The sequence below is a fragment of the Pyxicephalus adspersus genome, chromosome 2 (assembly GCF_032062135.1).
Source record: "Pyxicephalus adspersus chromosome 2, UCB_Pads_2.0, whole genome shotgun sequence".
NCBI lineage: Eukaryota > Metazoa > Chordata > Amphibia > Anura > Pyxicephalidae > Pyxicephalus > Pyxicephalus adspersus.
Genome location: NC_092859.1, coordinates 145,351,477 through 145,379,416, shown reverse-complemented (window position 1 = coordinate 145,379,416; position 27,940 = coordinate 145,351,477). Strand labels below are relative to the sequence as shown.

The following is a 27,940-nucleotide window of genomic DNA, read 5'->3' as shown; positions in this document are numbered from 1 at the left end:
CGTCATTAACCTAAACATCCCAAGATATACAGAGAGCTAGCTTTCCAGTTCCCAGGAATAATTAGCACTCCGACCTATTTAAGTGCCTTGACCCTCTTGACCATCCTCTAATATAGAGACAATTTCTGGGCCAGTTATGCTATCTCTTTCTAGCTCTTCACTTTGAATTGCTGACCTTACTTACTCCTCGTTTTGTGCTTCCTGGTTTCCTTTTGGAAGTTGAAAGTAAAGAACTCCCAACTCACAAATGTTTGCATAATGTCTCTTTATACTATAATGATTGTAACTCGTTTTTAAGTAATCATATTTTGTATTAGAGGCACCTGTGTAGTAATTAAAGGAAAGAAGGTGGTCTGCAATATGAGTTTCCTCTGGCCTTCCAGCTGTCTTAGGACTACAAGCCCAAGCATAAAGGCTAGCAGGTCATGCTGAAAGTTACAAACCCTTGAGATCCACAACGTAGCACAGCCTGCATTACCTTATGTCATAGTAGTTGCGTGACAAGGTACCAATTCTGGTTGTCCCGAGTATACAATATAACTGTGCATCTGGAACTGCTGTGCACAAAGCAAAAAAAATCTCTTTCAGTCACCTCTCAGAGGCCCCAACTTATTATAATCTGCAGCTGCTCCTTATTTTTTCTTTTCTGATTCATTTAAGTGGAACTGAAGTCTTCAGCAATGGAAAACAGCTTCAGTATAATTAAAAAATGTAGCCAAACTGATTGCCAGCCTCTGAGGCAACTCTACGGTGGATTTCTGGACATCCATACTAGGAAGAAAAAGGTCATTAATGTAAAACATGTACTTGCGTTTTTTAAACATTCATCTCCATGGAGCCATGGGTTTACAATGGAAGCAAAGGTTTTTTTTTTGTTTTAAACTTGTTGAAGCTGACTTTTCTATCCACTGGACCGCATGATTCTTTTTTTAACATCTTGGTTTAGTATTTGAGGTGATCAAAGGCAGCTCTGTCAAGCAGACACTAAGTAAAATCTCTTGGCAGATGTTATGAAAACCCAGCTGCATAGATTGTTCGTGTTTGCCAGAAATATTCATAGATCATCAATATTCATTCCCCGATGAAGCAAATGATATGCACTAAAATGAGAAAAAGCACAGAAGAGTGTACGTTTTACTCAAGATCTTTGTGAAATGCAACTCAACCATTCATCACACTTTTAATGTATTTTAGCAGTATGCCTGGAGCATGATATGATGATTTAGGCATATATAGGCAAAAAGAATTATTGGAAATAACAGGTAATCAGCGCTATAATGTTGTTAAAGATTTGCTGTCATTTTTAGATGTAAATAGTATGTTTATCAGGCTATGGAGAATGCTGCATTATAATATTTAGAAATAAGTACTATGGACCTGGTGGAATAGAAACCAAATAAGAGCCAATTATGTAAATCCATCCTAGAGTCATAGTTGCTATGCATGTGCAGTTGCAATGGTTGTTTTGTTTGCTAAATCAATATGTACATCATTCTAGCAGCCATAAACATTAATAAGTAAGCGGAGTTTAGGTCTATTTTAAAAAATGTTGACAGGCAGACTGTCTTCTCTCCAAAATTTTCTGGCCTACCTTGGGTGCTGGAACCATTCTATGGTAGATTAAGCAGCTCTTGTGCTCAAGTTGTGTTTCATAGCTTGGCCAAAAACTCCAAACCAGAGAGAAGACTGGATGAAGATGGAAGCACCAGAGGCCAGATAGAGCATTGAGATAACAGTGCTGGTAGGGCTGTTTGACATAGTAAGTGTGCCATCATTTGCAAATATGCCATACATATTTTAGATTATGAGACAAATCTTCTTGGGGTCTCTACATCTTTAGCAGTTTAGGTCCATTTTAGTTTTTTTTTTCTGCTAGCATTCTTTTTAAAATATACTCTTCAGCTACCCAAAGTAATTAAAACAACAGGTTCCGGTCTTTCTTAACCTTTTTACCCTTGAGGAACCCCTTTACAGCCCATGAACCATAATCCATTGCATGTTCAATTCAAGTTCAAACAATACAATCAATAGGTAATCTAACATATTTAGCATATATGACTACCAGTGCAAATTAATTTTACTTACCCCCTACAAGTTTTTTTTCTGTAAGATTCATGTCAAATAACTGAAGAAAATAAGGTCAGATTGTTTAGTGTCCTCTTACAGTGCTCAGTGCAGAAGTGACACATTACATGATTAGGTAATGGAGAGTTGCCCCCTTGCACTGGTGGTCAGTGTAGTTAGGAGATTAATTGACCATTGCTTACAGCTCAATGAACCCCACAGCAATCTCAAAAAGAAACCTTTGGTTCTATGAAACCCTGGTTGAGAAACACAATCTTAGTCAGTTGAAACAATTTTTATACCAACAATATTATTGGCTATGACAAAAATGCAAAAGATAATTGTATTATTACTAGGCTCAGTCCAGCCACTGGCTTCTGTATGCTGCATATTTGAGAAGGCTTGATAGCTCCTAAATTTAATATTGTGTGATGTCCTTCCGAACAATAACAACTAAGGGGATGGGTTAAATAGAATTGGCATACATTCTCAATCATGTGACATTTTACAGGCATAACAGCGAATCACTTGAGATCATGGCTTGCAGTGAGTACTGTATTTTTATTCACAAGACTGCTGTACTGACTGTACTTTATTATTAGATGTAGCCTGCTGTCTCCAAGCATGATTACCAGCCAGGCTAGTTTTGATGATTGCACATTTCTAACATATACAGTGTAATTATTAATTTTGTTAGGTATACCATTCAACCTATCAATTAGTCTGTCATTCTGATACTTAAAGTGAGCCAGTGCCAAGATAATGCAGACTGAGGTATTATCATATTATAAACAGACAGGTAAAGCATTTAAAAACATTCATCCAACGAGCTGTAAAATTTACAACACGTGCACTTTTCTTGCCCCCTTAATTTTTCATGGAGAACATAATCTTGACATCCTGACGGTTTTTTAATGTCAACAAACAGCGGGTGATTGTAAGTGTTAAATTATTGAAAGCTCACTTTAGAGTCTTGTTGTGATTTTTCAAGAATTAATTACATCAAAGTGTAGGCAGCTACAGAGGTCAGTGTTTCTTGTTGAGACAGCTTAAATGTATTAATGTCCATTGTCTGGGCACAGGTGTAGTTTAAAAGATGTAATGTGTTTGTAAGTTCTCCATTTAGGAAAAGCTATTTAATTCCAAATTACATATATTCTGTGAAATGCTCGGTCTATCGCCATTATGAATTGCTGTGTTAAAAGGGAAAGTATAGTATAACAAAGTACGTTATATTAAGACACATGGAGATTCAAAGTAATACAAATCCTAGTGTCATAAACAAAAGCAGCAACACATGAGACTTGGGACATGAGCACTTGTTTGATGCGGAACATTTTTGCCTTTTACCTTTACAAATAATACAAATTTAATCACAGATAGTGTCTAGCGGCTTCATTGTGGGTAGATCCTTAGTATGAACATAAACAGTCATGTCTGGTATACTGTATGAAAGTGTATTAAAAACTTTTTGTGTACCTGCTGTTAAGACACACCCTCAGCATGTTAGGAGGAACCCAAAAATTGAAAATTTAGACTGCCAGTGTTACAGCATTCTTTAGAAAACCTTTCAGTTGGATGTTTATTCCAGTGATAATAGATGATTGTTTATACTTTGGAAAGTTTTCCTATTGTTCAAGACTGGAATTTATTGTAAATCTCCCCAATGGAGCACAAAGAGCCAAAAAAACATTTTAACACATTCCCATTTCACTCGAAACTGAAAAAAATTATTTTGATAGAACCTAATTTAAATTCAAAAGTCTTTATCCCAATCATAGCCTACTCAAGCTCCACTATGTATAATGTAGGATTTTTACTTATAGAAGATGTACCTCTCGCCTTGAGTACTTTTACTTTGATGTTATTGGCAAATAGTATTGTTAAATAATAGTAACTACCCAAAAAAAAAAAACGACCCTTGAAGATTTGTATAGGCATTGGTTACTTTATGATGATTGAGCTCTCTGGTGGCTTTTTCTGCACATGGAAGATTTGAATTTGCAATAGCAACTAGCTAGGTGAGTTTGTAAAATTCATGGCTCAACACAGCGGTTGAATCTTTTTTAAACTCCCCTTATATTTTTTAGACCTATGCAATATATATTCGTGTAAAACTCAGATATGCCGAGGTCTTACACATATGACTACACAATGGCCTCAGGAAATGCAGAAAACAAAAAAAGATCACTTAATGTGATATATTTTACAATATCACAGCTCTACAAGGAGAGAGGAGAAAAGACATCAACAATTAGCACCTTTGTCCTGTAACATTACAAGGAAGCAGACATTCGAATTTAGTTTTTCAAAGCATTCAACCTCCTTCCATTTTGTCTTTCACTTTCCATTACCACAGCTGAGCAGCACAACAATTCTACCTAATAAAGTTTGACAGGAAGTGGAATTTATGGTGACTTACTATCTGTAATTTGCCATTCAAGTGGTTTCTTTTTAAGGCTCTAAAACGTCTTTAATGAATACACAGCGGGCCGAGATTTTCTTTAAAACTGATTGCTAAATCCACACAAGTGACATGTGTTTAGCTGAAAAAGCTCTAAATGTTGATATCCAACAAAAACAGCAATCTTGGTGCATTCACTAGAAAGAAATGTAGCTTTTCGGTGATCTAAAGACTTTTCCAGTTGGGAAAACCTGCATTTCTTATTCTTTTTTTTTTCACTGGTAAAGTACGGAAGGTGAATCCTTTGAGAGACAAAAGACCCTTGTTACTGATCCTATTTTTACTGTCCTATGTTCCCCCTTCTTCCATTCCTTTGAATAATGCCAATATGCTAATCGCATTCTGTTCCATGTGAATCACTCCCTTTTTACTTTTAAGGCATTAGACAACTGTATGTCTGATGATCCTCCCCAGTATGTACTGACTTATCATGGCTTTTAAAGGAAAAATACATTGGGCAGGATGGATTTGCCCAGCCAATATCTTTTGTTGTATAAAAAATCCTAAATTCAGATATTACCCCACCACCTTCCATAGGCCAAAAGTTTCCTGTTCTTCTGATGCAAACCTACATGTACATGCATGAATTTCAGTTTAGGAAACATTATTGTTTTGCCTGTTCATACATATACAGCTGGCCACTATATGAAGTTTGTGGATGACTTACCTTAAATTTCAGGTTTACCTATTCCTTCACATGAAACGTGTAAAAGCACCATTCTGGCAAATGTGATGTTGTAAATCACGACAGTGAAATTGTAAGGTTTTGCAAATCATATTTCTTACCTTTTTCGATTTCACATATAAAAGCTTCTGAGTGATCCATTTTACTCCCCATGGGAAATGTTCAAATTGCTTTTTTCCTGAGGGTAACTGTTTGCATCAGATTTCCTTGCAAAGTATTGAAAAGTTCAAAATGCAAGTGTGCCATTAGGAACAATAAATACTTAGGGAATACTTTAAACCTTGAAGTTTACAAAGGAAATGTACAAATAATATTTTCATTGCCCAAGAAAACTGTTTGTGATTATATGGTTGAAAATCTAGTGTTTGGAATCCTCTGATGTTGTTTAGTAATCCACCATGCTGGATCAGCCAATGACCAGTGGCCAACAATTGCTAATGTAATCGATTTAAGATGGCACACTCATCAAATCCGAATATTGCTGTTTGTACAGTGCTAATCTGGTCCTCTTTAATTGAAAACCTTTAAATTGACTTACCTTTTCAAGCAACAGTTATGGCACGTCTATACGGTGCTTAAAAGAACAAGAACAATATTAGGTAGTTCCTAAGAATAAGGCTGTAGGTTTACACTTTAAATTGTTTTCTCAGAAAACCTGGATAGGGTGGGATAGATTTACTAGGAAACATGATTGAAAACAAACTATTTTGTGCTTCAAGACATTGTCAATTTCATGCACAATCGGGCTTTTTACAGAAAATAGTGCACATTGAAAAATAATAGATTTCTTCTCACCTATATCCACTGTGCGTTATTTAGTGTGAATGATATTTTCTGTGGGAAGTGCATGGTTCATAGACAGCCATCCTTTATGTGGCTTGACATCAATATCATAGCTCAGTGGATTGCTTCTAGTACAAACTGTGAGCAGCGATACATCAAGCTAATAAAACACATTAATTCCATGTTCCTTTTAGAACACTGACCTCATCATCTGTAAATTGATAGTCACCGGACTTAAGTTTCTTGAAAAAAAGAACTTTTCCTGTAGCAGGTAGTATAAAAAGCATTGTGAACTATAGCCGTCAAAGAAGATCAATGAAATCTTTTATGTCTGTGTCCGCTGAGGCTGTAATTACAAAATTGGCAGATTGTGTCAGTTTTGGAGGTTTTTGTCTGGGTATTTGGTGTAGGAGGAACAGAATTAGTAGTGCAATCGGAGGTGAGCACAGGTAGCCTTGTGGTTGGGTATTGCAAACAAAATATAAATAACAGGTAAGAGCAGCCTAGAATAAATTGTTTTCTATAAAATAAAGCTGGGAGTCAGAAGCACCATTGGAATACTTAAAATTTTTTGATTCTTGATGCAATTTATTGTAGTGCCTAAATAAATTCCACCCACTTTTTTGATATAATACCAGCAACAAAGACCCCCTGTGGATAATCTCCTGAAATCATTGGATCATGGTGAATAGCAAAGGTCCCTTTGTATACTCTTTTTTTCCCAGTTAGGTACAGCTGAGTCCAGGCACATACCTTAAAATACCTGGTCACTGTCTTATCTCAAACTTTCCAGGTACCAGAGTATCCAAACATTTAGTAGATACCAGAAGCAACTTAAGCCGCATACACACGTGCAATAATAGTCATTGGAAAGGATCTTTCACGATCCTTTGCAACGACTATCATTGCAGGATGCATGAATTAGTTCTGTACATACAGCACCATTCTGCTCTATGCAGGGGGGAGAGCGATGGAGCGGCACCCCGCTGCGCACTCTCTACCTTCCTTTGCATTAGGATCGTTAGTCGTCCATCCTCCGTGAATCCGCCAGGACGGACGTTTGGACAATGGAAGACTGGCGCTGTACACACGCCAGATTCCTGCCTGTTCAGGCGAAAACCGCTGGACATGTGTACATACCTTTACTTGAACACAATAAATGTATCTAACTTTAGTGTCCACTAGACGACTTTTCTGTAATAGAGGTTTCCGTCACTCAACCTATTGTAAGAAAAGACTGATTAAACCTCATGTTGTGTTTACCCTCTAAGGGGCGTGGGTGAATCCTCATAGCAAACTCTTCTATGCACAGATTTTGGCTAACCAGGACCAACTCAATACAAATGTTCAAAGGCTGAAAAAAAGTAGTAACTAATGGTGGTTCAGGTTAATCTAACCAAACCCCCTCCACATATCCCGCACTGGGATGAGGTGCAAGAACAATCAAGGCACAGGTCAGACTGGGAAAAATTATACAAGTTTGTTTCATTTTGTAGAAATATTTATAGGCCCTTTTCTCACTTGCATTACTAATCACTAATGAGATGCATTAGCACACATGTTTATTTGCAAAAGTTTGAATCGGCAAAACATTGTGGGACGCTGGGGGGCCAGGTGCAGCCATTACAGAGTTCTTATAGCACTCGTTCTTAACTACAGGAATTACAGCTTTAGGAAACACTTCTTCATTTTGGAACCCAGCAATCATGAAAAGAATCAATAGTGTGATTATCCACCATCAATCTTTTAGCAATTTTCAGCTGCACCTATGAGTTCATTGGTAATATTTACATCTGGTAAGGTTGAGAATGTCTTGGAGAGACAAGAGCATTTTATTTATATTCATGCTTATTCTATGTGGTCAGAAGTAACTAAAAGTACTCCTAGCTTCTGTACTCTAAAGCAGTAGCATTAACTGCAAAATGCATTAAGTGGGAGCACTAATTGTTTGGATCAGAGAAGTTAGAAATTCTCCCCCATTTGTTGGTATATAACAAATGTGCCATCTTTGTTACACTGACTTTGTGAAGTTGGAATTTATATTGGTTTTTTTTATGGGTTTTCTAACTTCAATAAAATGGAATTAGTAATTTTTTTAATATGTCCTGAATCTGAATCTCTTTTTTCAAGTAGTTTACTGTTGAAGTACTTGTGCATTTTTGTGTACAATTAGAATATTGGGATTGGGGTTCATTGCATCTAACTATTAACCATTGGGAACAACCTGTTTGTACAAGACCTACGTTGGGAAAATGTAATTTATTTTTAATGGCACCCCCTAATGCACTACTGCATAACATGTGTCAATAAAGTGCCATGAGCATTCAAATGGCAACGCACACTAGCATCTATTGCTACACACTGCATTTTCAATATATCAGTGTAGATTCATAATAGAAAAAGGTCCCAAATGTGTGAATTATTCACATTTCAAATAAAACATTTAGAAGTAGGTAAATCCCCTATTACATATTCTATTGGCAACTGTATCAAGAAAATGCAGTTGTTTGGAGAAATATATTTTTGCTTGGCGTTTTGTGGTAATGATACACAACATGTTCCAGAGAAATGCATTAGAAGGTCAGTGCTGTATCACTAAATCAATTCACTGGCCAGCACAAAAAAAAATAGCTGTCCACTTGTCCACATGGCTGCCTCTTTTCCTAACTGCTAAATCATGCCATAGATTTGATTTCTTTATTATGGAACTATGTTATCTCCTTCCTGTACAGCCAGGGCTTATCGCAGGCTGCAGACATTGCTAACTCTTGTGCTCAGTTCTGGCACATGAACACTGCAAAGGTTGAAATTATTCCTTACAAAACAACTTTATATTTCTTTTTTATATACTCCCACATAGTACCTTTTGTGTGCACGTCCTTTGTAACGATTCCAAAGCAGAAAACTCTATCCATGGGTGGCTAAGGGAAGAAAAAATCTTTTAAAGTCATATATTTCTGCAAATTGTTTTTTAGTTGCTTTATTTTTATTGATAAGCTTTGTAGATGTCAGCAAGACATGCACATAATTAGCTGGAGCTTGTGTCTACCTTTCACCTGCTGGTTTCAACCGATTTTTTTTATGTGGTTAAAAACACTTTTCAGCTTCAAGTTTAAAACACAACACTGTATTACTATAATAAAGCAAAACTCCAAACAGATATAAAAGACAAAGTAATTGTAGCGCTGAAATCAATATTGGCATAGTGCAGATTAATTTGTTTTTTGGATTTGAGCCATTTACCCAACTGACCCAGATATCCAACACTGTTCATTGTGTACCAAGTGGTAAACATCATTTGTGTTCCACTTGGAATGTTTACCATATCGGGGATGAATCCAATACATGTGGATCAGGGATCACAGCATCCCTGTAATCAATAATACGCCATTAAAGCGGAACTGTCATTAAAATAAAAAAACACTCATTTTTATCACTTTCTCAGGGCCCCTGATCCCTTCACCCCTGGCTATGATTCGGTCATGCTCCATCTTGAATTCCACCTTATTCCCAGTGCGGAGCAAGCGTTGAGCCCCTGTATCTTCTTCAGTTTACGTCACCCGACCTTGCGCTGCACAGGCACGAGATCGGGTGATATATTTTGGTGTAACTAAAAAAAAAAATAGTGCAAGATCGGTACTGCTGAGATACATGACGTAGGTATCTCAGGAAGTTTTGCACTTCCATTCAGTCTTTAACACCACGACAGTAAAGCCCCCCTACTTTGTTGTTAACAAAAGCATATAGGTAGAAAATAGATAATCTTTACTTGATATAAAAAGTTTATCTACCCTTTTATATTAAATTCAAATTTTGGTGATATGCCTACATTAATGTTTTTGGTGAAAGCAGTGAGTGTGAGCTGCTAAATCTGACTTGATATTATTTAAGTCCTCTGTAGAAGAGCACTCAGACCAGGGGGAAGGAGAATCAGTACAAGTACCAGTCAGTTGTACTAAAGGGCATAGGAGAGTGCAGAATGACAGGAGGATGTGTTGATCAGTCTTTTGCTTCTCCTTTTACAGATTAGTCACAGGATGTGGAGCTGTAAATATGGTTCAGTTGGAATCAATGGATGTCTATTAAAAAAAAGTTAGTTTTTTAGTACAGCGAAACAGGTGTTTTGCTACGCCAATGCTAAAGGTATGGTGGATCAGGGGGTAAAAGCACTATGTTTGTATGGTTTATAGCGGATCTAAAATTGTGCTTTTTAAAATTTGTGATCAGACAGCGCTTTATTGTGGAAAGGGCAGACAATGTCCCTTCTGCAATAAGCATTCTTACAAATCTATCTATCTATCAAAAAATACTTTCCCTGAGGCTGCCGGGACTGAATGAGTTACATCATCCCAGCCGAGGCAAACAAGAAGAAGAAAGAAGATGGTGCTGACCACTACAGGATGGGCACAGGTAGGAACAAATAAAAAATAGTACTCGGGTAGGTAAGTTTTTTTTTTTTATTGCGGATCAGACTTCATCTGTCCCTTCTACAATAAAATACCTACCTTGTTGCAATTTTTTGGTTTAGTTCGGCTTTAGGTCTTGGGCACAGTTTGTGGGCCTGATTTATTAAAGCTCTCCAAGGCTGGAGAGGATAGACTTTCATTAGTGAAGCTGTGTGATCCAGCAAACCTGGAATAGCATTCTTCAAAGTATTTGCTATTTTCTAGCAAATGTGTTGAATCCTGGATCAGATCCATTCCAAGCCTTGGATAGCTTTAATAAATCAGGTCCTGTATGTTCTTCTTGTGTTTGTGTGGGTTTCCTCTCTGTATTTCAGTTTCTCCCAAAAAGTTACTGGTCTTGGTTTATAAAATTTCTAGGGGCAGTTGATGAAATTACCTTGGAGCTTCATATGATGTTGATTCTGTATGATGATATATGGCCTTGTATATGATAATAGTTGAAACATACCTTTATTTACCCTTTGTACTATAATGATATGTTTAAAACAGCTTTAAGATTTTTCATTTTTGCCCCCCCCCCCCAGAGGTGGATCACCATGGGTTATGGTGGAAATGCTGGGTTTTGGGTAGCATTCAGTCAACATCTGTCCCTGAGCAGTAATCTTTCCATTTATAAGACCATGTGATCAAACCAATGCATGAAGAAGGAGGTTGTGATCCCTGTCTGCCATTAACCTTTAATATTAGGGTTATGAAGGTTTCATACTGAAATAATGTTTTTCATGTTAAATTTAGGTTTGCTTTGAAGAATATAGGATAAAATAGGGATGAGATTGGCTGAGGAAAGTTTTCCTCAGCCAATCAGGAAGCCCCAGAGGTTTTGAATGGGAAGACTTGTCCACATTTAACCTTTAGTGCCGGGGATCTTCTTAATGCGGCTGTGGTTGCATTCATTGAGAACAGTGTGCGATCCGCAGAACTAGAAGTTAATTTACCTCTATTGCCCTGGGGATCGCAAACAGGAGGATTCTTAGAGAATCCTGTGAATCCCCTGTGAATCCTCCTGTTATAATTTCCTCAATCTTCGACACAATTTCGCAGAACCATCGGAAGTTCAAGGAAATTTTTGCGAGAATACCACAGGCATTCTCGGTTATCCCTAATGTAAAGTTAATAAACCTCAGATATCAGGTTTGGTACAGAATCTATACATTATCTATAACTACAAGCTTTAAAACTGCCTGTCTATACAAGCAGGTACAAAAAATAAATTGATCTTAGAATCCCATATCTCTGGTCATTGTGTCATATGATGGTTCTTTATCCTCCGTAATGTGTGCACCCTGGTCATGCAATCCATTGATTGATGAGAAATGACACCAACACACAGAAGCAGCGTTGTGATAACCTATAAGCTTCTTCTTTTCGCTAAAAATGCTGTGCAGTATACCTTTTCCTTGCAATAAAATAGAAAGCAGGGATAAATAGCTATTTATATGGAATATTTATTTAATCTGTGTTTTGTATAGAGTTCTTTTTAAAGCACTCATATAAAACGGATTTCACAGCTTTTAAGGCCATACAACTATTGAAGTTTTTGACATTTTTGATCCTTTGCTCGCCTAAATGGATGTTGAAAGTTGTTACGCTTCACTGGAAACAAAAGAACATTGCCTAAAAAAAAATGGCAGACACAAAGGTAGTGAGTAAATACGTTATATACAAAAGTTAATAGGAAACTTGCGAGTAAGTTGACATGGCGCAGCTGCTAGGAATAAGCAAAATGTCAGTGCGGTAATTGCACAGATGTATAGTTCCATTATTCTGCTGCTGTGTAGTTAGCTGAAAGTCGAGGAATGTTAATAATCTCAGATAAATAAAGTGCTGTGCGTCTACCAGTGTACCAGCGATTTTCTTACAGAAAACGACTTCTTGCCTCCTGTTCTGTAATTACTGAAATCTTACATTTATACAATATATGCTTCTTGCAGTGATTGGCAGGTTTGTTGACAAGGGATTCCGAAGCAGATTCACATAAGAAAAACCTTCATCTAATAAAGCAAAATACTGATAAATAAATATGCCAGGTCTCCACTTCTTTATAGTCTGCTTTTACCCATCCGATTGCTATCTAATGCCAAATTTATAAAAGAGCAATTTTGATTTTGCAAGGTGGTGTTCAATGCTTTGGTCTCCATACTGTGATCATACTAAAGTGACAATCATAAACTCTATCCACCTAAATTCAATATGTGATTCTCATATGTAAAAGTAATATACAGCAGTGGTCCCCAACCTTTTTTTGCACCACTGACTGGTTTTGTTCATGTCAATTTTTCCATGGACCTAGGAGGGTGAGATGATACACAATGCACAACATAGTGCATCATAGTGATTCACTGGCTGCAGTCTTTACTGTGACAGTAAGAATCTGTCTTCTCTTTCCTGCCTTTCCGTTCAGCCAATCATGCAAGCTAGAGGGCCAACTGGTATACACGGCCCATTCATTTCTATTGTGGGTGCACACCTTAATTTTGAAAAGTGTTGATCGTGACGGAAGTGGTGACCAGCGTGCCTGGAAGAAACCCCACTGTTTTTTACTTTAGAATCATCATCACTTTCAAAGTGGCAATCCCTATTGTCCTCCCATATGCAGGCAGTATTAAAAGTGCTGGTAAAAAAGTATGAACCAGTGATTGTTAACAAAAGTGCATATCATATAAACTGATTTACACTTTTATAAGTTGCAGCACTTTTCAGTTTGCCCTTTTATGAATGTGTTAATATATATTTTGGATAGTTGTAATGTATGGAATTAGGAATCAATAGACTTAGCTTTGCAATGCCATCAATACCAATATTGAGTCAACAACAGAAATATGTATTTTCCACTGATGTTTCAAGGGTATTGGGGTCCTCTTTCTCTTTTCTGTCTGAGTTGCTATAAATCATGTTTCGCTTACTTGCTGTCTGGGAAAATTATTACCAAAACCATAGGCAGGAAATCTCTCCACCCAAGACCTCGTTCTATTCCCTCTCCATGCAAAAAAAAAAAATTCTGCATACCAGTATAAGCCTCTCTTGATTGCTGATCCTCATGTTTGGGTCTTCTTCACTGTAGATTCAGCGGTCATGACATTGTTTTGTAAATAGCTGCCTAGAATACTTAGCACAATGGACAGACAATCACAAAACAGCACCATAGTGTGTACAGAGATGATACACAGTCTTACACAACCAGACATTTTTATTGTTGAAAAATTTAAACTCCTCAGAGGATGATGGCCACTATTATAGCTGACGATAACTTATATCTCTGACAAGAGTAACAAGAAAACAGTCTCTTACTCTTTTTTATTGTTAGCTCAGCAATATCAGAAGGGTATTCCGTATAAAAGGGATGTAGACTCCATCTCCTCTATATAACTTAGTGACAGGGGTAGCAAATAGTTTCACAGCATGCAGTTCTTGTTTTCACTATAACTTAGAATTGCTTTTTCTGTGTTTTAATAATTCCCCTCACTTAAATTGTGTCTTTTCATTCTTTTAAATAGAAGGCAAAACATCACAGTTTCTAATCAGTTGACCTTCTTGAGACTTTATTTTTCTTTCGGAATTAATTATTTGCATTCACCTAGTTTGATCGTTCTTATCGTATTATTTTCAAAGCATGTCCATCCTTAAAGAAGATTTACAAGTTTATTAGACTAGCAGCACTTGTTGGTCATTTGTTGTAGAAGCATCACATGACCAGGGTATCCCAGACTCTTTTTGCCCTGCCCCTTTAAACCTTTTCCCCTCCAAAGACCCTCACCCCTTACCCCTCACCCACTTGCCAACCAACCTTTTCTCCTAATTCCCAGTAATTCAAACTGACACCAGGTGTTCGACTTAAAACTTTTTCTTTTAACAAAGAGGCCTCCCACTTCCGATATGGCCGCCCCTAACACTTTCTAACTACCCACCCCTCTGACTCCTAACCAATCTTCCTTCACCTCCCCTCTTTAACATTCCTGAAATATTTAACCCTTACATCTCCCGGGCTCCTAGCTGTGTACCCTGTCATGCCGGCCCTAGGCTTATCTTTAAAGCTGCGGGCCTCACTTGGTGGTTTTCCAATATTCTTTACTCCTGGGAATACAATATCAGGATTGTAAGTATATTAAATATGCAGAAGAAAGCTGCAGATGTTTTAGCTTATTCACCAGTTCGCTATCAGCTGACCTGACCTCTCCACTACTTTACTGATAGCTCATTCAGGGGAAACCTGGTCATTGGAGTTTAAAAGAGAAGGTGGCTTCCAAGCATCTTGTTCTTCGATGTATTATCAATACATAAATAGAGTCATGTGCTACCATTGGGTTTCTTCTTCGTATACTGGCGTGGACATTTTCTGGTTCCAAGTGAGTGTGAGCTCTAAGAATGAGACCCACAATGATTGAAAAAGATCACCAGTTAGGTGCAACATTGAGGAAGCAGAACTAAACCCATGTTTAAGAGGGTGAGCTTTTGCTCAGTACACTTTCCAATTAAGGCACACACTTACATTTTTCTAAATTAGCTGTAATGGTGACTGCTCCAGGACCCTGTCATAGCTGTATCCCTTGAAGCCCCCATATTTGCTGCTGGTTCTTCTTTGGCCACTAGGCAGCAACTAATGATGTAACCCATGCACACGCACAGACATGGTTCCAACATTTAGGTTTATCGTCTGCTCTGCTGGCAATAGATCTGAATCCAACACTACTGTAGGTAGAGCACATGGATGTAGAATTCTTGATGTTACAAACCCCTATTGCTTATACGTATTTAAAGAAGTTCAATTGTTGTAAGTACTTCCTAGACTAGAGATAAGTAGTACTAAAGATAAGGATTCAGTAAGTCCCTGAGGGGATAATTACGGTACAGAATCTCTGAAAATCATGGGAATCAATAAAATTAATCAATAAATTTATAAAAGCATTCCCCACAAACACGTATCTTAGTACATCATGTACAGTGTATTGCTTCTAAACAATCAACACAATCTTCCACCTCAACATATAGGTAAGTATACTATATAATCAATCTGATGGGCTTTGTATATCATTAAAGGAGGTCTCTCATTATTAAGGATATAGGCAGATGTATTGAGTGGTATATAATGGACCTGATTTATTAAAACTCTCCAAGACTAGAGAAGATTGACTCTTCTAGGAGAATCTGTGATTCAGCACCAACCTGCAAAGAATCTGGTCCAGGTTTGAAAACATTTTCCAAGTAATAGCAAATGATTCAAAGAAATCCATTCTAGGTTTGCTGGATCATCCAGGTTCTCCCATGATAGTCTATCTTCTCCAGTCTTCGGGAGATTTAAGAAATCAGGCCCAATATCACAACTTGCTGCCATAAAGACAGGTAAGGATACTGAAAATTTTAATGTATAGAGTCTTTTGGTGTAAACATGGAACACCTGTATGAAAGCTACTAGGTCATGTGTGGGTCGTAGGACAAAATTTCCGTAATAACTCTAAGGGCTCTGTATATAAAACAGGAAATTTGACATTCCTGTAAAGATTCTCTGCTGGATATTAATTACCACTATTGGACTACATTGACCTGGAAGATTCCTACAAGGGAATGTTTGAGGGAATATCAGAATCCCTGTTTTATAAATAGAGCCCTCATTTTTCCACCAGATAATAACTATAGACTAACAGATGTTAGTATGATCTGCAGATTGACTTGTAGGGTTTTTTTTTTTACCAGTGTTATAACCTCTCACATTTCTGGGTATTACTATAACTTTTTTTCAGATAAAATATATTTTACCACTATGTCTTTGGTCTATCCACAGTTTATTTAGTGATCAAATGATGAACCAAGCCTTGTCCCACTTTATCTGTAATGGAAAAATTTCAAGTGTTTTTCTATTTACCTTTTTAGCCTAAACCAATTCTAAACGCAATTGTATGGTCTTTGTTTCTCTTCCACGCAGATGTTCAGTATATAAAGAGGCGAGACATTGTTCTGAAGAGAGAACTCGGGGAAGGCGCTTTCGGCAAGGTGTTCCTCGCTGAGTGTTATAACCTCAGTCCAACCAAAGACAAGATGCTTGTTGCTGTCAAGGTAACAGATGTAGAAAAAAAGACTTTACTGGGGCATTCAATATCTATTATTTCACTGTATGATACCAATTTTAAGGAAGTAATGACTTTCATTCTGATATTTCATAATTTAGACAAACATTGTAAAATATTATTTCATGTTGATTTGCACAACCAAGTCAACAGATTTCACATAATTTATAACTAGTCATTATAATAGAAGCCCTACGAATCAAAAGTAGTTTATTTACAATGTTACAAGTTTTACAACGTTGTTATCTCTAATTATGTGCTTGTTATATGCTCCATAAAATACCAAAAAAAAAAAAACCAACAGAATATGAGATAATGCAGTGAATACAATAATTTATACTAGTTTTTCTCAGGTTTAGGCTAAGATGAGAAGGGCATTTTTTGATGGCAGAACAGCTTTGGCTCACCATTGTTAACCAGCCTACAACTGTCTCAAAACAGTTGGATATCATTGAAATAAATCAAAGCATTTGAAATCTCTTTATGTACAGACATTTGGTTGTGTTTTTGCGGGACTTCATGTAATGGCCCTAATTTATTAAAGCTCTCCAAGACTGGAGTGAATACACTTTCTTCGGTGAAGCTAGGTGATCCAGCAAACCTGGCATGGATTTTCTAAAGTCATTTGCTATTTGTTAGCAAATGTTTTAATTCCTCGATCAGATCCATTCCAGGTTTTTTGAATCACCCAGGTTCACTGATGAAAGTATCAAATCAAGTCCCATGTCCCAAGGCAACCTTCCAGTCAAACCACATCCATAGACTTCCAATGTCTTCAGCAAATCCTCACAAACACTTGCTGTTGAATGCTTCTGGATGCCCAATAGTTGAAAATGGGTATCTGTGTCTTTGCATAACAACAGAATATTATTATTATCCAGTATTTATATAGCGCATATTAAGACATATAATTTTACATATTACACAGCGCATTACAAAGTCCATAGTCATATTGCTAACAGTCCCTCAAAGGATCTCACAATCTAACGTAATAGTCCTTCATCAATAACAGTGTTAAGACTTTTTGAGGGAAAGCCGATTAATCTAATGCATGTTTTTTTTGGATGTGGGAGGCAAACCACAAAGACACAGGGAGAACATACAAACTGTTTGCAGATAGAATCCTGGCTGAGATTCAAACCTGTGACCTAGCACTAAATAGGCAGAAGTGCTAACCACCGAGCCAACCGTGCGGCTCATAAATGTATACAATTATACAGAGTATACAATTATACCAGTTTTTCTCAGGTCAGAATGGTGGTTTTTGCAAACAGGAACTGTGGCTCACCACTATCAATCAGTTCTCAACTGCCTCAAAGCCTGGGTTGTTATGAAATGAATTGGAGCAGCTGAAAGTTCAAGCATATGCAGGGTTTTTGAGAAGCTTCATACAGTGTCTCAGGGCAGTCTGCTACTTGAACTGTATTTAGAGATTTCAAAACTCCTCAGCAAATGCTTGCCCACATCTGTAAAAAATGCTACTAAATGCTCCCAGTTGCCTAGTGGTTGAAAATGAGTGCCTGGTAGAAGCTAACAGTATAGTTGAAGAAAGCCAGTCTAACCTTTGTTTTATAGCATTCACCTTATGTATACTTGGTATCTTGTCACGTGAAGTGAGTCATATTAGAAATATCTCTAAAAACTTTTGAAGTACCAAAAAAAAAAAAAAATATATATATATATATATATATATATATATATATATATATATATATATATATATATATATATATATATATATATATATATATGCTGTATATCATAATGAGAATTACTAACCCACATAAGTACCCCTTGAACCTGTTAGAGTATGCTTAGAGGTACAGTAATAGACACAAAACCCTAGTAAAAACCCAAAATTAATGCTAGTACTTAGGCCTCTGGCATTCTCACAAAAATTTCCTCGAACTTACAATGGTTCCTCGAAATTTTGGCGAACTGATTTTGAGAAACTATCGGAAAAGGAAAATAAAACAGAAGGATTTCTTGAGCTGCAATCAGCCCTGGGAATCCTCCTGTTTGCGATTCCTGGGCCACTAGAGGTTAATTAACCTCTTGTGCCCACGGATTGCAGAAAATTTCTAGGGCTGCATGATCCTCCTGTTCGCGCGGTCCCTAGGCACTAGAGGTTCAAAACCTCCAGTGCCCCGGGGATCGCACACTCACACTCAATCAGAAGGCCATTCTCGCTTACATTTTCGGTAAGAGAGAAAGGCCCAATTCGTCGCAAGATCGAACCTAATATTCTCGTTTGCTCATCCCTACTGGTACTCTGCCCAATAAAACACTGTACCCATTGCCCTAATTTCTCTATACCCCCTGACTAAGTCATTTTAATTTTGAAGTTCGTACAAAAAAAAAAAAAAACCTTACAGATAGCATCTGTTAAAGCAGTTGTATCCCAAAACACTCAAAAAGTAATGCAAATGTACATGTAAAATTTGCAGTAAAAGAATTGGGTTTTATTAGTCTTTAGGGCTGGCTTTTCCCTGAACTTTACACTTTAGTGGAGTCTTACTGCTCACTGGTGATTCCATCACCAAGGAATGGTGAACCAGTTCTAATTAGAATATGATCACTTGAGCAATGAATACTTTAAGACACTCAGGTCTCTTACCACTGACACCAGTGATGTTTGGTTGTCTATAAAGTTGGCAATTCCTTCAAATGGCTAACAGTGTATACTAGTAAACAATAAACTGGGTTGATCAAGTATTGGCAGGGGTTCTCTGGGACCTGCAATTTAGTGTTGACCTACTGCTCAATGGTGATTCCAAGGGTCCAAACATACATTACAGCCCCAAATACACAGTGCTGTAACAATTATTTTATGTATTATATTCATTTTACAAAAGACCACTAATAAAACTATTCCTCTAATAAATAAAGGCCAAGACTGTTTTGCAAGTCATTCATTCAGATATGTTAATAACAAAATTCTCAAGGAATGGCAAACTAATTCTAATTAGAATTCGCAACCTCCAATTACTGGTTTGGGTTCACATTATGTAAATCATGTTTCATGACAGATTTTTGTTGAGCCACTTGGCCAGAACAATAATGTTAATAACAAGGCTATGATGGAAGCAACCTCCGGGTATAGCCAATATATTGCTTTTTTACATTTATGCATACAGACAAGGTTGAGTACAGTGTCTCTGACAGACACCTGTTCTGTTTTGCACCATGAGACTCTAAAATTAGTTTTCTGAAGCAGATGCTCACTTAAGGTCTTTATGATTAAACCCCATTTTGAAAGAGTAAATGAGCCAAGATGGCAAGTCGACAAGAAAGTTTACTCAACAAGTGCTTCTACTGCAGTTATGTGTGCCAACTTGGTCTTAACTCTAATTCATACAAACAGGAACAATTTCTCTACATATAAGGATAGCAAATTAAATTATTATTTTTCAACCTTTCAAATGGCACTTACTAATTATTGAGCATTCACTCCTATTTTTTATTACACGTAATGTAATACATCAACCAATTCAATTAGTGGAAAAATAAAAGGATTCTAATAATAGACTCATTACTTGCTTAGGATATTTCATGTTTGAAAAATCTATCTATCTATCTATCTATCTATCTATCTATCTATCTATCTATCTATCTATCTATCCTTATTCAATAATAATACGCTAGGTGTTGCCTTTTTTTCCATTTATTTTTATTTAGCAAAATTTTTAACCTAATGTCTTTAAAACATGACAGCCATGTTCAAGCTAAACATCACAAGTAAAAACCAGAGCTATTTTCTATAAAAACAGAACATCAACCACACCAAGATATAAATTGACAAAAACTAATAGACTGTATGAGATAAGGATGGATGATTTCCCATCTGCGAAATGTAGCTATCATTTGTCTAAATATTTCTGGTCATTCTGGGTCCCCATGGAATTGGTAATTAACTTATTCTATTCTGCTGTGTGTGTCAACCTGCTGGGATTCTGTGAGGGAGTTCTGCCTGCAAATAAAAGTATTGTTAGTCAGTATCTATATTTTTGCAGAAATGTATAACATTTATATAATTTTCACTACCTATTGGATACTAAAGACTTTAAACTGGGGCAAAATAAAATGATATTAAAAATTTGCAGTTAATTTCTAAAATACAAATACATTCCTCTGTTTCATCCCTTCAACGATTCTGTACACAATACCTATTGATCTGCCAGAAATTACAGGGGGTTGGGAAGGAGCATTGGTCAAATTTTGGATTTTGCCCTGAGGTTTTAACAAAGTGTTTCTCAACCAGGGTTCCAAAAGGGATTCCCAGCGGTTCCTTAAACAAAGAGCAATTTCTGGCTCTAAGGTCAGCTATTACTAACACCAATGATCTGCTTGGTGTTCTACAAAGTTGGCAATTTTTCCAATAGCCATCAATGTAAGAGACATTCATCCCATTGCCAACTAAGTACTATGAACTGAGCATATCCCTCATGTTGAAAACATTGAAAAAAGGCTGCTTTACCAGGTCATCCCTTTACCTTTTATATTGGGAAACAATATTTTGACATCATCTAAGGCTCTTTTAATAATACATTTGGACCAGGTTTTCTTAAATATTCTATAGAATAACAAAAACTTTCCTCTTCGTATTACATTATTAATATTTACTTAGGTTTACTTATATTCTTCATTTTGATTTTCTTTAGTGGTCATGCTATCACCCATATAACCTTGTAGCTAATTCTGGGCCTAATTGTAAATACAGTAGTTACGTCAAGCTCCTTTTTATGCTTTATAGCCTAACAATAGTGCAACAGCAGCCTATATATAGATCCACTGTGTTATTCTAAAATGCTCTGGAAGAACCAATACCTTGTTAAGATGTTACCCCCTTGGCAATATAAATTTGTTTTTCTGTATTTTTCACTTATTTAAATACTTACTTACTGCAAACAAACAGCACGCACAAAGTTACACATCTACAAGGTAAACTAATCTGAAAAAAATCTGAAGATCACACATCACTTTTCCCAGGACAATTTCATTTTTTTTTTTTCATTCGATCAATTACTATGGTGTAAAGCCAGAATAATTGGAACAACCAGAAAAGTTTGAGTTGTTCACGGAGCAGAAAGAAATCTTCCAACAATGCACCTTTTCCAAGGACCACTGTCCAAGTTGGGAATTCCCTTAGTAGATTTAGGGGCCTTTCACCCTTATGATTTCACTACTGCCTGGCTAGTAGCTCCTGGGCACACATCAAATTGCTGCCGTGCATCCAACAGCGGCTAACTACACCTTGGTAGGCCCATGGCTGTGGAGTAAATTTTAGGAAAGCAAGCACACAGACAAAAGCCTTGTCACTTTTGGGAACCTCACTGTGATCTGCCACAGACACATGCAAAAATAGTTCCTAGCCATTTGCATTCACTTTAAGTAGTTGGGACTGTTGTTGAGCCAACATTGAGCACATTGCGGGTCTGAAATGGCTCTTTTTCTTCTGTCTCTAGGACAAGAAGTGAAGGGATATTTCCCCAATGACATACAGACATAAAACAAAAATAATAGGGGTTTCCTTTTAAAGGGAGACTTCTGTTCTTCTTTTTCCAGTGGTTGCTAATGATAAACAGTGTGAACAGCATTTTTTTTATGTAAATAGGTATAGAGAAGAAAAGAAGTTTGAGACTTGTTATTGTTATACAAAAAGTAAATAGTGGATTCAAGGATTCAATGATTTCTCAACACAATATAGGATTACAGAAAAATACAAACACATAGTTAGTATATACCTGCTAGTATGTCACAAGACAGGGGTTGATCATACTAAATATGGTCCGTACTAACATAAAATTGTTTGTTATTAGAGAAGTTAATAATTTGTCGGTAAGTGTTGCACAAATAATCCGAAGCGTTTCGCCATGATGGGCTTTCTCAGGGATAGGTGCTAGGTGCGTACTATAACGGTCTGTGTGTACATACAGAGAGAATACATAATATAAATCATATGTAGGAATTACAATTCATAAATTATATTATTTAAATTATGTATTCTCTCTGTATGTACACACACACCGTTATAGTACGCACTTAGCACCTATCCCCGAGGAAGCCCATTGCGGCGAAATGTGGCAGATTATTTGCGCAGCACTTATTTATCACAAAAATTTAAGTACGGACTATATTTAATATGATCAACCTCTGTCCTGTGACATACTAACAGGACAGAGGTAAATACTGTGTGTTTGTATTTTCTGTAATCCTATATGGTATTGAGAAATCATTGAATCAATACACTATTTCTTTTTTGCATAATAATCACGAGCCTCAACCTCTTTTCTTCTCTACACTTATTTACATTTATGTTAACTTGAGAGGCGGCTCTAAATACTATCCCCTATAGACAGTGAGTGGAGGAACCCACCATTTTTTTTATGTAAGAGCAGGTTTACACCTACTTTGGGATCGAGCGATCCCATGAAGCTCCAAGCGGCTGGAACCTTGCCAGCCTCTCTGCTCATTTGACAGCTGGCAGGAGTGAGTGGGTACTGGTACCGCTCACTGCCACCATCATTCATTCTTTATGGGGCTTCTGCAGGAAAAAAACTACATGTAGCATCTCCCCAGAGGCCCAGGTTCCCTGGCATAAGGAAGCAATAAACACACCATAACCTTATGGCCAGTGTGAACATAGTCTTAAGCACCACATTTGTATATTTATAAAACCATATGTAGTAATCATGATAATAATTAAAAATAGACATAAGGTGATTTTAACATGTCATACATTGATCCATCCAAACAAACTATATATGCTAGCTGGAAAGATCTATATTTTTACCATTCTGAAGCCCAAACTTTTAGATTCATTTCTTTCTTGGATAAAGTCACACTGCAACCTAATGCCTTTTCTTTTTATCCTTATAAGCTTTCGCAGCTCGTTTTCTTAAGCTGCTAGGTTGATATCCATTATATGGAAAAGAATAACACACATACACACAGCAAGTGATTGCAAATCAAGCAATCTGCAAAGTGGGGCATTGCAAAGCATACTGTGCTTTCATCTCAACTACAGTTCAAGAACCTTCATTGGCTTTTATGATATAGCAAACTCTGTTATATCATCCTCTAGACCGCATACAAGTTCTGTAATAGGACTATTGTAAAGATTAAGTGAAGCAAGGACAAGCTTGGCTTTTGGCAGGACAACAATGAAGGTAATTTCTGCTTCAAGAAACTGTCTCGTCCATTCTACTAAATAAAGATATGCCTCAGTAATTTTGCAATGCAGGTTTGCTATTCAGACTATTGAAACATTGCATTACAAAATTGGGCAGATACACTGAGACGTGTTGAAAACAAATAATAGGTCAGAGGCAGGCCCTGTTTGTTAGACTCCCTAACAAAGTAGCACTGTTATCCTACAGAGAATCACAATGAAATAAATGATCTAGAGTTGGACATGAGACTATATTTTACTGCCATGTGTGCAGAATACTAACATTTTGATCAGTCTTGGGAAAATGTCTTTTTGCTTTCTTTAAACAATTTATATCATAGACTGTAATAACTTAGAGCAAAAATCTGCAGCTACTCTTGGTCTAACTGCTTACAGAACTATGTAGTTGTAAAGGCTGGCCAGTGCTTTAAACATCTAGTTCCCTAATGCACAGCCTGTGTCCTGAGCGTTGCATGCAAGCCTTTGACACTGTATGGCCCTTGGGGCCCTTGTAGACAGCAGTCTGTGTTTTGGTGCTTACTCAGACTAGTTAAGGAGAACTATTCTCTTTTTTAGACCCTGGCAGTAAAATAGTAAGGTCTATTTATTTATCACAATTTTATGTTTTTGTTTTTTTTTACTATCCGTTCTTTTTCTCTATTTATAGTTTCATGACTAACCTTCTCTAATAAATCTTCATTAGAGAAACATCAAATGTGCCACAATTGGTATTAGGAGTTCACAACTGTCAAAGCAATAATTTGCAAAGGAATCTTTAACAGTCTCCAGTCTCTGTCTTCTGCAACATGTCTCCAGTTTCCAAAAACCATTATAGAACTTCTGCTGACTCCTGCATTATGGCTGAAGTCTCTGTTTATTCCCAGCCTGTGCATGCCTTTTGTAGATTCACATCCTCTAATTATTATGTATGACCTTTTGTCAATGTCATGGGCTGCACTTCAGGCTCACTATCAAGTAAGGTGACCACCACTGGTCAAATCTCATCAAAATTTCCACCTTGCTTGAGAGTTTAGAAAAACAACATTTGTAAATCTGTTAAATATTATTGGTTCTGTACATAACATAGAAACAATTTTTTGCATACAAACTTTTAAATTATAGGCATTGCCTGGTTGTATGAAACATTCCTTACAAATAGAAATTGCATTCATTACTAAGTGGCTAGGTTACAGCTACTACAGATCACCCTATTCTGTTAAAAAGGACATACATATTTAATTTGAATGAATAGGATTGGTCCATTATTCTTTTTTTGCAGACCCATTTAAATAGAAGCATCAAGCATTTTCTTAGCATACCATCAAAATGGTAGATATTTATTCTTACATTTTCCTTTAATGCGTTCATAACCCATGAACTAAAAATAAACTTTGTATCTGATTTTGTGGATTATGGGCTTTGGAGAAAATTTGCACATCACAGAGCAAAGACATAATATACACGAGGGTTTCAAACAATCTGATTAGTGTCTCACATCGACAAAACTCCATTCCTCAATGGGTGAAATTATTGGAGTGCGTTTTTCCTCCAAACTTATTATATATGAGTGAGGAACTACTACTCACCGGTGGATAGATAGATTCCTTCCAAATTTATTTGTTGTTTACTATTTGGTCTTAATATAATAAAAAAAGTAACAGTATAAAAATTGTAGAAAGCAAACAGAAAAATAACTTGCTGAACCATGCCTGGTTATTCTGAATTTTAGATATTTAACCCTGTAGAAGCCATTAAATGTGTACATAGTCTGATTTTACTCTTCATTTCTAATTTTTTTGTTTACCAGAAGCCATTAACAGTTGACATTGTGAGTGACAATGTTCATTAACCTCCCTAACGGTTAATTTCTTTCCGGTTTTATATGCCTAAAAGCGGTACATTGTTTTTCATGAAAATTTATTTTACAGTATATTATTATAGTATGAGTATAATAAAATTTGAAACACAAAATCATGTAAAAATAATAAATTGAATAAATTTAAAAAAAATTTTAATTTTTTAAATTTTTTTAAAAATACATGTTATACTAATATATATACTATAAAATAAATGTTCTTGAAAACAATGTACTGCTTTTATAAATCAAATGTATTGCATTCAATACAGTTACTTTGTATTAAATGCAATACAAATGTATTTTTGAATTTCCCGCCCCGCCCCGCCGGCAACGTACACACTCATCGGATGCAGAAGCCAGCTGGAAGAAGAGAGAAGAAGATGGAGATCCCGGCGATGGACGACGCAGGACGCCGGTGGATCAGGAAAGGATCTGTTTACTATTACCTCCCGCTTTCAGCAACTTTTTCTACCCCAAGTCACACTCGGGGTTACCTCTAGGGAGGTTAAGGGCACATCGGTTGGTAGGGGGCTTTTATTCTGCAACTCTGCATAAAATTCTTAGATAATGATGACTCCAGGGCCAACTCCTACTGACTTGCTTGATCACACATTGCATGTTTCTATTTCCATGCAAGTTTTCTGAGGCCCATCTGTATGGACATGATGTATTTACACTTCTGCTATTGTAATTAAGATCAAGATGTATACGTTGATTCTATAGGTAACAGCTTAGTTTATTGAATTCCAGGTAATGGAAGGAAACACACATTTCTCAATCCTTGAGCAGGCACCTGTTAGAGATCAAAGCTACTAATGTATATACATCCACAATTTAGATAAGGGTTGTCAAGATTGTTGTTCTTAGAAGCATGTACAGGCTTTGTAATGGTCTCTGTGTTTAAGCAGATGGCTTGCAAGTTAAAAGTTTATAAATTCGGCTTTTTTGTTTCTTTTCTCTGTATATTTGTAAATGTAGAGATTTTAAAACTTGCACAAATCCAGGCAACTCATATGTTGGGCCAATGATAATGTAGAGAGGGCATGGGGCTGTATGGTGAATACTTGGGCTTTTATAACTGCAATACATCTACAATTGCTCTTTTTCAGGTTGAGCTGCAGCTGCGTGTGTTAGCTAAACATGTACTGCCGCTTTGTTCTAGAGTTACCGCTGCTAATCATCTGGATTATAAAAGAACCCTGCCACTTCACAGCCAATAGGATGTGTTTACAAAATGTAATGTAGGCACCCAAAACGATAAAGGAAGAGTGAAGGCACAAGAGTGAAGCATTAGGATTTTTCTAGTGTTATTGAAAAGATTCTTGGTAATTTTAGCATCTCACTAATGGAGTTCCCATTGCCTTAAGGTGCTTTTTAAATGAATAGAAATATTGTGGACTCAATTTGTCAATTTGTAAAATACTTCAAGAATTCACTGCTAAAGAATTTAGTTGATGTAGGTGATGTAGGGGTCTAGTGTTCTATAGTGATGTAGGTGATTGTTCTATAGTGATGTAGGTGATGTAGAGGTCTAGTGTTCTATAGGGATGTAGGTGATGTTGGGGTCTGGTATTCTATAGAGATGTAGGTGATGTAGGGGTCTAGTGTTCCAAAGAGATGTAGGTGATGTAGGGGTCTTGTGTTCTATAGTGATATATGTGATGTAGGGGTCTAGTGTTCTATAGAGATGTAGGTGATGTAGAGTTCAACTGTTCTTTAGTGATGTAGGTAATGTAGGGGTCTTGTGTTCTAGAGATGTAGGTTGAGTAGTGATGTAGGTAATGTAGGGGTCCAGTGTTCTATAGTGATGTAGTTGATGTAGGGGTCTAGTATTCTATAGGGATGTAGGTGATTAGGTGCTGTAGGGGTCTCTTGTTTTTCATAGAGATGTAGGTGATCTAGAGGTCTAGTGTTCTATAGGGATGTAGGTGATGTTGGGGTCTAGTGTTCTATAGTGATGTAGGTGATGTAGAGGTCTAGTGATCTATAGAGATGAAGATGATTTAGGGGTCTAGTGTTCTAAATTGATGTAGGTGATATAGGGGTCCAGTGTTCTATAGTGATGTAGGTTATGTTGGGGTCTAGTTTTTTATAGTGATGTAGGTGATGTAGTGGTCTGGTGTTCTATAGTGATGTAGACGTCAGCAGGAGAAATCCCAGTGCAGAGGGGAATCGGGCATCCATCACACTCTGTAGGTGATGTAGGGGTCTAGTGTTCTATAGTGATGTAGGTGATGTAGGGGTCTTGTGTTCTATAAAGATGTTGGTGATGTAGGGGTATAGTGTTCTAAAGAGATGTAGTTGATGTAGGGGTACTGTTTTCTATAGAGATATAGGTGATGTAGGGGTCCTGTGTTTTATAAAGATGTAGGTTCTATAGAAATGTTAGG

The 27,940-nt window shown here is 36.8% G+C and overlaps 1 protein-coding gene across 1 annotated transcript in view; it reads left to right on the top strand.

The window, feature by feature from the left end:
- The window catches only part of NTRK3 (neurotrophic receptor tyrosine kinase 3), a gene marked incomplete in the record, with an annotated part of 446,565 nt that overhangs the window by 362,363 nt on the left and 56,262 nt on the right, over positions 1-27,940 (top strand). The window contains 1 exon segment of the mRNA XM_072402705.1: positions 16,380-16,510. Coding sequence (XP_072258806.1) covers positions 16,380-16,510 — 131 coding nt within the window.